The sequence below is a fragment of the Juglans regia genome, chromosome 4, assembly GCF_001411555.2.
Source record: "Juglans regia cultivar Chandler chromosome 4, Walnut 2.0, whole genome shotgun sequence".
NCBI classification, from domain to species: Eukaryota; Viridiplantae; Streptophyta; class Magnoliopsida; order Fagales; family Juglandaceae; genus Juglans; species Juglans regia.
Window position 1 is genome coordinate 24,425,225 of NC_049904.1, and position 12,650 is coordinate 24,437,874.

General features: G+C 35.0%; 1 protein-coding gene across 1 annotated transcript; it reads left to right on the plus strand.

Annotated features, from left to right (window-relative positions):
• Nucleotides 1-379: 379 nt before the first annotated feature.
• Nucleotides 380-10,359, plus strand: LOC118343686 (CBL-interacting serine/threonine-protein kinase 23-like). Its single transcript, XM_018964136.2, has 15 exons — nucleotides 380-1,343; nucleotides 3,174-3,236; nucleotides 3,463-3,534; nucleotides 3,654-3,761; nucleotides 3,970-4,050; nucleotides 4,209-4,262; nucleotides 4,351-4,476; nucleotides 5,820-5,909; nucleotides 5,995-6,114; nucleotides 6,218-6,343; nucleotides 6,870-6,986; nucleotides 7,130-7,186; nucleotides 7,303-7,377; nucleotides 9,540-9,615; nucleotides 10,060-10,359. Exons 1-15 carry the CDS (start codon nucleotides 1,164-1,166, stop codon nucleotides 10,083-10,085), a joined length of 1,371 nt encoding a protein of 456 aa, XP_018819681.2. The 5' UTR covers nucleotides 380-1,163; the 3' UTR covers nucleotides 10,086-10,359.
• The last annotated feature ends 2,291 nt before the right edge of the window (nucleotides 10,360-12,650 follow it).

Genomic DNA, 12,650 nt, shown 5'->3' on the forward strand with positions numbered 1-12,650 from the left:
AACAATTTTCTCAAATTTCTATATAAAATATAATAAATAATTTAACTTTTATTATATTATTCACAAACTATTTCAATCCATCTCAACTCATTTCTGAATTTAAATTACTCTTAAATATGACTGCCAGCTCTTCCATTGTCTAGGCTTATATGATATTCGGAGACCGTACCTAGCTTTACTTTTTATATTATATATTTATTTTATAAAATTCAAATCTTAAATTTTATATTTCAAATCAAAGGTATACAAAATTTCGAATATAATTATTGATTTTTAAATATCCTTTTTATAACTTGAAAACGGCGGACTGTTCAGAGTTGACCACGTTGCAAACACTCTCGCTGATTAGTGACACACCACGTGACGCGCGAAGCGGAGCGATTGCAGTTGCAGTTCCTTGCTCCTCGTACCCGGTACCACTCTGCCGAACGGATATATATATCGATGAAACGATAGTAAAACCACGAAACACACCGACCCCGAGTCCCAATCGCACTGACAGTGACACCGCCTTCAAAGCTTCAAGCTCTTTCAGCGCAGCTCGGTTCAGTTCAGCTCCCGAAAACCACTCAATTCGTGTCCGGATCCATTACGCCTGCTCCTATTCCATTAACAAATCCGAAAACTTCTCTCCCTCGAGATCCCTGCCTCTCGTAAAGTTTGCCTTTTTTTATCCTTTCCTTTGTGTTGATCTCGGACGCTCATTTCCTTTTCTTGATTAATTCGTTCACAATTCCATAGCGTGCTGTTTTCTCACGGCCTTTGAGCTTTATTATTGCTATTATTATAGTTTCCCTGTTCCTGGATTTGGATTCGTGGGGTTCATGTCTGATTCAACGCCCGGTGTCTCCCTCTCGTCTCTCCGAGTAAAACTGGAAGCCCGGGTTTGATTTTCACAAGAGATAATAAGAGGGATTTTAGGGCCATTTGGTTTATGTTTGAATTTTAGTTTTCGAAAAACAAAGAGGAAAAATGAGGATGGCGAAGTCTCAGGTATGGCAACCCTGCAAGAAGAAGAGATCTTGATCCGTAAGCTCTTCAGAGAGCGGAATTCGATTCTAGAGAGAGAGAGAGAGAGAGAGAGAGAGAGAGGGCGGAGAAGCTGAGGAAGTGAAGGGTTTCGATTGTGGAGTGGAGTGATTTTGAGATTGGAGAGGGAGAAGATGGCGTCGCGGTCCAGCAATAACAGCAGGACACGCGTGGGGAAGTACGAGCTGGGTCGGACCCTGGGCGAGGGAAATTTCGCCAAGGTCAAGTTCGCTCGGAACGTCGAGACCGGAGAGAATGTGGCAATCAAGATTCTCGACAAAGAAAAGCTTCTCAAGCACAAGATGATCGTCCAGGTCTCAATCCTAATTTTTATCTAATTTGCGTTAGAAGTGAGATGTTTTTTCCTTTTCGTTCGCTGAATCCCTTGCGTTAGGAATAAATTTTTATGTTTTGAAAAATTACGTTTTTTTAATTGGTTTTTCATTTTGGAGTGATAATACTGGGGATTGACTGTTTGGTTTTCCAGAAAAATAGCTAGGAGCTCGGAGCCCGGGGAAGAATTTTCTTTACTTTTAAATCGAGCAGGGCTGCAAACGGTACAGTCCGGTTCAGTCCAGTCGGTTTGATTTATTTTTTTTAAAATAATTAATAAAAAAAATTTATTTAAAATATTAAATTTAATTAAATAACTTATTAATATAGATCATATAATAAATTTAATAAAAAAATATTTTATATGATTAATGATAATAAATTAGATAAAAATTATATTATTAATTTATATAATTACTATATAATTAACTAATTGATATTATATATTTATTAATTCATAGAATATTAACAAGTGTTAATAATATATTTAAAATTTTATATTGTTAATAGTGATAGGTTAGATGAAGATATATATAAAATATTATTAATTTATAAAATATTAACAAATATTAATAATATATTTAAAAATTTATATTGTTAAATTGTACAATTATTATATATAAAATATATATTTTATTTTAATTTTTCATTCGGTCCGGTTCGGTCCGAAAAAATCCTGGACCGTGGACCGGACTGAATGTTTTCGATCCTCTAAAATGTGGACCAGACTGAACCGGTCTAAATCTCGGTCCAGACCGATCCGGTCGGTCGTTTATCACCCCTAATCAAGATCAGAAAATGTCAACTTCGGCGAGATGACATAATCTGTTTGTCATTTCGTGACCAAATCAATGTACAGGGCGTATAAGTTGTATTGATTGTTTTATATTTTTTCCTCTTCACAAGGGAAATGAATTGTTCTTGTACTGTATTTTAGTAGGGAAATAGTGGAAAGTCGTCTTTTTGAAGTAGTATCTTTTTGTAACAAAAAAAAAGGAAAAAACAGAATTAAATGCTCATGGAACTGAGGGCTTATGTGAAAATAAATCTCATTTCAAAATTTTCATTTCATTTAATCACATCTCAATCTCAAACATAATTTAAATACAAAATTTTCAAACTTATTATTATAATTTTTTTAAAATTTCAAATAAAAAATAAAAAATAAATCTAATTTTTCAAATTCCCGAACAAAAATAATATTATAAGGGTGGCTCTACAGCCACCGCTCCCGCTCGGAACTACTTTTAGTGTAATTGTTGTATTGTTTTTTTTTCTTTTTTTTTTATATGTATTTTTTTAACAATTATAAATATTTTTTAAAAAAAAAATAAAAAAATCATAATGTTATTAAAAAAACACTTACTTAATTGTTAAGTAAAAAAAATAAAAAAAATGCAGCGGGAGCTCCTAGCAGGAGATGAGAGCGGTGAGAATAGTTTTACTCATTGTAAAACTATATTATAATAATATTTTAATTTTATAATATTTTTTATTTAACTTTTTGCTCCGTTGTAATTTATTTGTCTCGTGTACAAATATTGAGACTCAGATTTTCTTACGTGTGAGAGTCTGTCCTTTCTTACCTCTAATTTTCCGTTGCTATAGAAAATGTAAAAAGAAAAAAAGAAAAAGAAAAGAAGCAACAATTTGATTGCCAGATGAGTTCTTTACACCCACTCTGGCACTCAGAAAATTATTTGATATGTGGCCGTGCAAAGATTTTGTTGAAATTGAAAAATGATTTTCTTTCAATCTGCATATCAATGTGTCTTACCTTAACTATTTTCTGGCTGGTTTTTCCTGTGCAGATTAAACGTGAAATCTCAACGATGAAACTGATAAGACACCCAAATGTTATCCGTATGTATGAGGTAAAAGAGCACAGCCACCTTCGTAATTTTACTTTTACCTTATGCCATTGTTGTGGCATGATTTGTGATTTCAGGGTCTTCGTGCTTTACTGCTAGATATTGGTATAAACTTTTTACCTGATCTATTTCTCTGCCCGGGATTTTCGACATGTTTAGTACTTACCCTATAATGTTTCTTGATTTATTTCTGCATCTGAATTGATTCCCATCAGTGTTACTTGTATAGGCAATGGCTAGCAAGACGAAGATATACATTGTTTTGGAATTTGTGACTGGTGGAGAACTTTTTGACAAAATTGTAAGATAGTGGTTCTACTGCTGATGACAATCCTATGCAATCTGGAATGAAGTACGTTGTTCATTCTGTTAATAATCCTCCATGGTTGACTGGTTTTTGTGCTATATTTCTTGATCCAGGCAAGTAAAGGGAGGTTGAAGGAAGATGAAGCTAGAAAGTATTTTCAGCAACTTATCGATGCGGTGGACTACTGTCATAGCAGAGGTGTATTTCATAGAGACCTAAAGGTGTGATTCCTCATTGTTGCATTTGCTATCCACTTGCTGGCTAATGTTTTGATAATGTTAACCATCACGTTCTTATTTATTTTTGCTTTGACATTAGTAGTGCAGTTGAAGGTGATAGACTGGTTTTTATGTATGTTCGTTCCAATGTTATTGCACCTATCCCTAAAAGAAGAGAAATATGATGTTATCACGGTTTGGCATTTTGCAGCCAGAGAATTTACTGCTGGATGTTAATGGAGTTCTTAAGGTTTCAGATTTTGGATTGAGTGCGCTACCACAACAAGTTCGAGTGAGTAAAAGCATATCATAAAAAATGTTATCCTGAACTTAATTTGAAGAGTTGTTGGTCACCACTGGTCCCTAGAAGCCCCACTATGGCGAATTATTTGGTAGATTTAGGTAAGCAATTTCTGTAGTCTTGTTTCTAATAATCTTCTATCTCTTTAGGAAGATGGGTTGCTCCATACAACATGTGGTACGCCAAATTATGTTGCTCCAGAGGTATATTAGCTTTTGGTTCAAAGTGTAAACTACCATTTCTTTAATCTCATGAACCTTTGGTTTTTTTGTTGGCACCTCGCCTTTTTAGGTGATCAACAACAAAGGCTATGATGGAGCAAAGGCAGATCTGTGGTCATGCGGTGTGATTCTTTTTGTCTTAATGGCTGGCTATTTACCTTTTGAAGAATCCAACCTCGCAGCATTATATAAAAAGGTTAATTGCTGTCTCTGTTTCTATTGACTCATTCTTCGTAGTTTAAGTAGTGTCTAAATTCCTATTGATCCTGGTGAACTAAATTTTTCTGTTGAAACAATTAGCTTTTTGTACAGTCAAATATATTGCTACGAATTTTTTCTGAGAGAGAATCTCATCCAAATCCATAGTAATGTTTTTTAATCTTTGTTAGGATTCCCAACATTTTGAGCAATCAAACTTGCACTTGTGTTCTAGTGCATTATCTAATTTTAAGAATAAAACAATGTTTTGTGTTATTGAGAGTGTGACTTTGTGTGCTTGAAATCCTATTTACATGCTATATGGCTCATACATGTTTTGTGATGTAACTTGAGGGTGGAGGAAATAGTGCAGAATATTGCATAGGATTAGGAGACATGTGAAGGCAGGGAACTTGTTGTAACATATGAAGATGAAGTAGGCATATCATTTCTTCATTACAAATTGGAACAAAACTGAAGGATGGTCAATGAAGTAATGCGCAATTGCATTGGCTTTTGACTTTGTTAGCTTTGAAAATGAGTTGGTGCAAAGTATATTTTAGGACTAGATATTTCTTCTTTGGACATCATGATGTACACTAAGTTATTAAAATTGGCTTTTCAACTTCTTGGCAAAGGTTAGGGTTAACATGAGCCAGTTTTTGACCTAAAAGAGAGTGAGTGTGAGAATATTGGGGGTTATCAACCAAATACTGTGTTCCCCTTTCTGGAAGCGATGCTTCTTGTAAGGCAGCAGAGCAAGGGAGAAAAATAATGGTTGGCTTTTGCTCATTTTTGTTTAGGAAAGAAAAATAGAGTATCTTTGCAAAATGCCGTCCTTAGGTCGTTCTTGGCTTAACATTATTGCTGAGCCTTTTTTTTTTTTTTTGACAAGTGCATAATGTTCACTGCACTCTGAAACTATGCTTTGGATTGAATTAATTTACCAATCCAGTTACTTATAAAAAAATAATAATAATAATAATTTATCAATCCACTCACTGAAATTTTACCCAATTTATCTTTTCTCGAGGTTTTGCTTCCTTGTTCCAAGTCAAGACTAAACTTAAATATTGATTTGACTTATGTGACCTTGACTGAGCCCGATCCAAGTTGCATTCCGACATTGAGTTTTTAGGTTCCAGTGGTCTTGTGTAGAGTTGATAGGATATTCTCCCTTCAAGTGTGAAGCTTTAGTTTTTGAATTCATAAATCTTATTGCATTTGCATCCTTTCTTCAATAATGCTCTGTATACAATACTCATGGAAAAAGAGTACAGCTCCCAGAGAAGTGGGAATTTTTTTTAGTTGTCTTTAATGATCTTTACCTGTAAACTACAGATATTCAAGGCTGACTTCACATGTCCCCCATGGTTCTCCTCAAGTGCAAAGAAACTAATTAAAAGAATTCTGGACCCTAGTCCCTCAACAGTACGTCATTGTCTCTTTCTCAATTTTATTGTTACTATCATGTAGTTCATGTGTATTGAATATTTGAGCTAATTGAATGAAACAGCGGGTTACAATTGCTGAGGTCATTGAGAACGAGTGGTTTAAGAAAGGATACAAGCCGCCTAGTTTTGAGGAAGCTGATGTCAGTCCTGTTGATGTGGATGCTATCTTCAATGAAATAGGAGTAAGATTGGCCTTCTACATACATAAACTTTAGGCTTTTGTTTAATTTATTTGTTATGTGGTGCTATCATGTATTTTGTACTTGCTGTTTCCCATTTGGATAGGATTCCAGAGAGCTTGTTGTTGAGAGGCGGGAAGAAGGGCCCGTGGCACCGGTCACCATGAATGCATTTGAGCTCATCTCTACATCTCAGGGCCTCAACCTCAGTAGTCTCTTTGAGAAGCAGATGGTATGCTTGTCTTTGGCTGTTGGACTTGGTATCAAGATATCTGACTTGGTTCTACTTGTCATCAAAACCTGATATTTTAATTGTGTTGAGGAAACACCTCATTATATATCATGTGAGATAATCTCTTGTCACACCTCGTTGTAGATGGATTGCGGATTTTTGTTTTTAATGAATTGATTATTGCTTATAAAAAAAATTATATCATATGAAAAGATGATGATTGCTAGGCTTAATTGCTTAAGGCTTTTCAAAAGGATGCGATTGATTCTTCTTTTGTTACCAGGCTTAAGCACTTGACATATCATAAACTTTGTGCTCAAAATTCACTTGTAGATTCTGATATTCTCCAATTAAATGTGAAAATTAAGCCTGGTTAAGATTTCAAAGTAATTGCTGATAGAAATAGTCATGTAATTTTGTCTTTAAAATTCTATAGTTTTGAAAGGTAACTAACTTCTTGTCCTCTTTTGTTATTATTGGATTGATTCATAGACATTAAACTTGGCTGGCATTTCCTTGGTACCAGGGCTTTGTTAAAAGGGAAACAAGATTCACATCCAAATCTCCTGCTAACGAGATAATCTCAAAAATTGAGCAAGCTGCAATGCCTCTTGGTTTCAATGTAAAGAAAAGTAACTTCAAGGTGCATTACTCTCTCTCTACCATGAAATTATTGTAACTGTCTTCTAAATGTAAAGAAGTTCAACTTTAGTCTTAAATCAGTCAAGTCTTCAATTATCTTCCACTTCTGATAATCTCCTCTCCCTCATTTTTTACCTGTCTCAGTTGAAGCTTCATGGTGAAAAAACTGGACGTAAAGGTCATTTAGCTGTGGCAACGGAGGTATATTTATTCTAAACCCCCCCCCCCCCCCCCCTGCGGTCCCCTCTCTTTCTCTTCCTATAAGCATCTGTTAGAATTAGTTTGATCCGGAACAGTCTAAAATATCTCTCTTTCAGATTTTTGAGGTGGCGCCTTCACTCTACATGGTTGAGGTTCGCAAGTCTAGAGGAGATACACTAGAATTTCACAAGGTATAGTCTATGATGCGTTGCACTTTGTGGCATCAATTGTTACGAAACTATTTATCTCTTGAGAGGAATTCTTTCCTCAAATGGTATAGGCCATGGTCCCTAGACTTCCTTTTTTTTTTTATAATTAAAAAAGTAAAACTTTATTAATAGAAAAAAGCATAACCCAAGTACATAGGGAGTATACACAGAATTAGGGGTGGGTAGCAGGGGCCCGCACCCCACCCTCGTCCGCCCATCCTCCGCATGGGGGGGCCGGCAACCCCGCCCACGCATGCGGAGGCAGGGGCAGGCTAGCCCTAGCGGGGCCCCACCCCGGCCCCCACGCCGCCTACTTACCATATATTTTATACAAATATATATTTATACATTTATAAATATATGTTGATAATTTTACTATATATAAATATAGTAATATGTATTAAGTATAATTTTTACTTAATACTTTTTGCAAGTTATAGTGTGGTATAGTGTGGCCTTTATATAGGAGGCCAAGGCAATACAAGTGTCCCACTTAAGCAATGTGGTCTTTATTAGTTTTTAAATTATAGTCATATTTATAAGTTTAAATTTACAATTTAGGTTAAAAAAAAAAATTTTTGTGGTCACTTTTGGGCCTAAGAATAATTTTTGTGCCTAGTGGACCATAGGCACTATTGGAGTGGACAGGGGGGGCAGGGTGGGGCGGATGAGGGGTCCACCCCCACCAGTCGGCACCGGGGCGGGGGACCCCACCCCTAGGATGAGGGTGCGGGGGTGAAAACGGGCTACACCGCCCCCGCATGGGCAAGTAGTACCCCTACACAGAATATAGCTAAGTACCACTAAGCACTAGTAAGAGATACAAGCAAATTATGAAAATTGTCTCATTACAAATAATGACCGAAGCCCAAGAAAATAATATATTGAATAATATATTATAAAAGAATCTCTTCAGCACTTCCAAGGAACGCTCTCGGTCTTCAAAACACCTCTTATTTCTCTCCATCCACAAGCACCACATAATACGATGAGGGATCATTTTCCACACAGTGGCAATGTGAACATTTCCCCCAATACCTGTCCAACATCTAAAAATATCCATAACTCTTCCAGGCATATCCCTAGACTTCCCACCAAATATAGTACTGATTTCTCTGCCACCTAATATGGATGCATGTGTAGTGTAGCCAATGGACAATAGGAGTACATAGGCCCAGGGGTTAGGGATATAAAAGAAATGCGCATGCAGGGCATGTTTCTCCATCAGCTTGCATGTGCCACAACTCATTCTTCCGCATATCTTTCCAAACCGAGGATGGGCAACTTGTTAATCCCATCTCTGCAACATTTGTTTTTATATATCTGAAATTTGTTTTTATATATCTGAAATTGCCTGAATTTCAAGAAGTTCTTAGAAACAGATACGAGAGTAACAGAAAATTTTGAACTTATTCAATCTTTCTCTAATGATACTTATATATCTAAAGATGAGAGAGAGAGAGAGAGAGAATCTTGTGGCTTACCCGATGGTGATTGTGAGTGTAAGAGAGAGTGAGCTTTTGGTTTCCGAAATATATATATCAAAAGAGAAATGTTTGGTTCACAAAAAGATCTCACAAAAGTATATTCATAAACTGATGTGGCTTGTTGTAGTACATTAGATTGGAAAGTTATTTCTACTGACATAGCCCTCCATATCCTTGGACCTTAATCCTCTCCTTTCGTCCATGTATGAGGTATTTGCTGATCTAGACCAGGTGCAAGTGTGTGACTAATTACTTCAATGCGGTGGAGTCAAAGGCTTGAGAATTTTTTAAATATATTATGCTCCAGGCCTGCTCAGCCTGCTTCTGTCAGAGATGAACCATGGCAGCTTTTAGGCCACCGCTAATCATGGTACATGAGATTCACAGCAAGACTGGGACCCAGTGCATGCTCTGGATCTGGACTTCCCTGCCCAAGTTATAAATATGCATGAATTTGGAAATGGAATCCAAATTCTTGAGTCCATGGTACTTTTATGTTGGCTGAAACCAAACTTTATCCCTGCATCTTAGGTGGACCGGATAAGCCTTCATTCAGATATTTGTTATTATTCCATCTTGTAAAATAATTTTCTTATAAAATAATTTATTTTCTGTTTCATCAGCTCATGTTTGCAATCAATCATCTTATTATTACAGTTCTATAAGAGTCTCACAGCTGGGCTGAAAGATATTGTTTGGAAAACTGATGATGAAGCAGAGGAAAGAAAAGAAGGTTAGTTTCCATTTTCGTTCATTAATTGCATTGGGCTGGTTTTTAATTCACAGGGCTTCTTTATGGCATCTTATTGGCCGTTGCAAGATTCTCGAAACAGAGCCTCCTTGGATTTCTAAATGATTGGAGTATCGTTAATTGTGCTTTTCTTATGGCTAACCGCCAGTTGATGTGTAACCTTGCTATGAATGGCTCTTTTTTCAATATTTCTGAGCCAATAACTTGCTGTGAATTGCTCTATGTTTTAACAAAAAAAAAAGTTTTCTTAACCTGAAAGCAAACGTTATATCATGTGAACTCCCAGGGGCTTACATAGATCTCGGGACGTCTGCTAGTGTTATGCATTTGATGAATTTATGTATCAGAAAATTAAGCAAATTACATATGCTTTCCAAATATCTGGTTAATTTGCTTCCTATTTTCCTCTTGGCTTTGATTCTACAGGTGAAGGTGTTGTAGCATCTGGATAAGGGGTTGTTTCATCTGGCATTTATGTTGTGATCGTTCTCCCTAGGCTTCCTGGTGAAATTATTCGAAACGATACATCATGGTTTGTACTGTTTGCATGTTGAGTGTGTCGTCTTGATCACTTGACCCTCTGATTCTGAACTGGGTTCTTGACTAGACAGTGTGGATGTTTCTTCTTTGTTCAATTGGGTATCATCTCTCTCTTATATTTTTGTGAAAAAAGTTGATGTACCCAATTGTGGTTGAGATTGGAGTATTAAGTTGGTATTACTTCTCAGTTTGGTGGTTGGTTCCAAGTTGCGAACGTTGAAGTGGCCATACGAGACTGAAACAGAAGATATAACCGACAAGAGATGTACGTTCCTGTGTCTAATTTATTGTATAAAAAATAAATTCTCTCTCACTAAACTCTAATCAATTCAGTGTTCGGATCAGTTTAGATTCATTAAACAACCCAAGGAACACTTTGTAAAGACATTTGGACCCGTTTGGTTTTTACATGGTTTCAACTAGGGCTGAGACAAAAATCTGAAAATTCGGCTCCGAATCCGATTTCACTCCAACTCTGTTTCGACTTTGACAAAACAGAGTTGGAGTTGGATTTCTTTTTAATTTTTCAATTGGAGTCAGAGACAGGTGTCATTGGACCGACTCTGACTCCAATCCGATCTAAGTTCGACTTTATTCTCCTACTCCGACTTCGACTTTGCCCTTCAAATCCGACTCCGTTATTGTATATATTTTATAAAAATATGTATTTATCTATATATTAGTATAGTTATATAACTAGAACTTATATAGTTAAATTCAATAATATATTAGTATGACCTAATTATTATAATATAATATGCTTATACTATAATATAAATGGACTAATGATAGTTAAGTATATGTAAACATCATAATATAATTACTACCATATATAATCCAAGTATAGAAATAAGTTAGACACTAGTATTTAAATAAGTCTAGTATAATAAGTTAATAACACATATACTAATTTGCTAAAGCATAATAAATTGTAATTAGACACTATAGTATAAATCTTGTATAGAAAAAAAATTAGACACTAGTATATAAATAACTAATCTAATAAGTTAATAACACATAATCAAATTTACTAAAGTATTATAGCATGTAATTAGACACTAAAAATAATATGTAATACTATAGTATGATAACATGTAATTAGACAGTATAGTAAAAATCTAATATAAAAATAAGTTAGATTTTAGTATAGAAGTAAATTAGTAGCGAATGACTTAGTTTTAGTTTTTAATTTTTTTTGAAACAAATTTGATATTTGAAAGCCCACAAAAAGTTCTTTTTTTAAATGAGCTAAATATGAAGCTAAAAAAAAGAAGTCCAAAGCTGAAAGCCCAAAGCTGAAAGCCTAAATCCAACTTCGCTCCGACAAGTTGAAATTGGAGTCAGATCGGAGGCTACACAAGTCGAAGTCAGAGTTAAAGTCAGATTTAGGGGAATCTAACTTCGACTAAGTCGGTGCTCACCCCTAGTTTTAACCTATCTCATCTCATCTCAAAATCTAATCACTATTCAAACAAAAAACACTTTTCAATTTTAAATTTTTAAATTTTCAACTCTTTAATTTAATCATTATCCAATCATTACAACTTTCTCAAACTTCTAAACAAAAAAAAAAAAAAAATTATCTTTTTTAAATCTCAAAATAAAAATTATACTAAAAAATTATATATTTAACAATATTTTAACTTTATAATATTTTTATTTAATTTATTTTCTCTCATTTCTTAAAATTTCATAAAATATTTTAATTTAAATCATTTTATTACTCACAAATTATCTCACTATTATTTATTGATTTCTCATCTCATTGTGTAACGAAGAGAACTAGTCTGAAAAACAACCAAGCAGAAAAGCATCAAGTCCATAGGGCTAACGTCACAAGAAAGTAAAGATTAGCAGTTAAAAAAGTCTGGTTTTTTATGTTGTAAATGGCCTTATGTGGGAACTTTCCAACACTTTGTAGTTGTCAAACGAGCCTCATCCAGAGACAGACATCCTCGATCTCAGATGCTCTGTGATTGAGATCGGAAAACATGACTTCTTGAATCTTACCTTCAACGAAACTGTGAAAGATCCGTCAAGTCAACTTTCTTCATGGGTTGGTCGAAGTTGTTAATATAGATGGATTAACACTGCAAACTACAACCGAAGAGGACATGCAGTCAAGCTTGACTTTAGTCACTTTCTAGGATTGGAAGTCGGAAGCCTGCAATGGCTTTTTTATTTTTCTCTCTCAAATAACTTAGCATCCACCTTAATTGTCAAAGTTTAATATGTTCCCTTCCTTTCAACTCTCTCAAATTTTAAATTTTCTAAATTCAAATTCCTGATTTTTTCACATGAACTAATGTGGTGCTGACATGTGTCAGTGCCCTATTAATTTGTGTAAGATCACTACTGTAATTTTATTGGGTAGAGAAGTCAAATTTTGTTTGTAGTGAATGGCCTTTATGGAAATTGGAAGTCACTTTAGTGCTCATCAATCGTTCCAAAGCTGCCAAATGCATTAAACTTTCAAA

What these genes read in the sequence shown, in the direction of transcription:
- LOC118343686 (XM_018964136.2), top strand. Translation starts at nt 1,164, where the DNA reads ATGGCGTCGCGGTCCAGCAATAACAGCAGGACACGCGTGGGGAAGTAC. An exon ending in TCGCAGCATTATATAAAAAG is followed by an intron (nt 4,477 to 5,819) that starts GTTAATTGCTGT and finishes TGTAAACTACAG; the next exon opens with ATATTCAAGGCTGACTTCAC. An exon ending in TAAAGAAAAGTAACTTCAAG is followed by an intron (nt 6,987 to 7,129) that starts GTGCATTACTCT and finishes TACCTGTCTCAG; the next exon opens with TTGAAGCTTCATGGTGAAAA.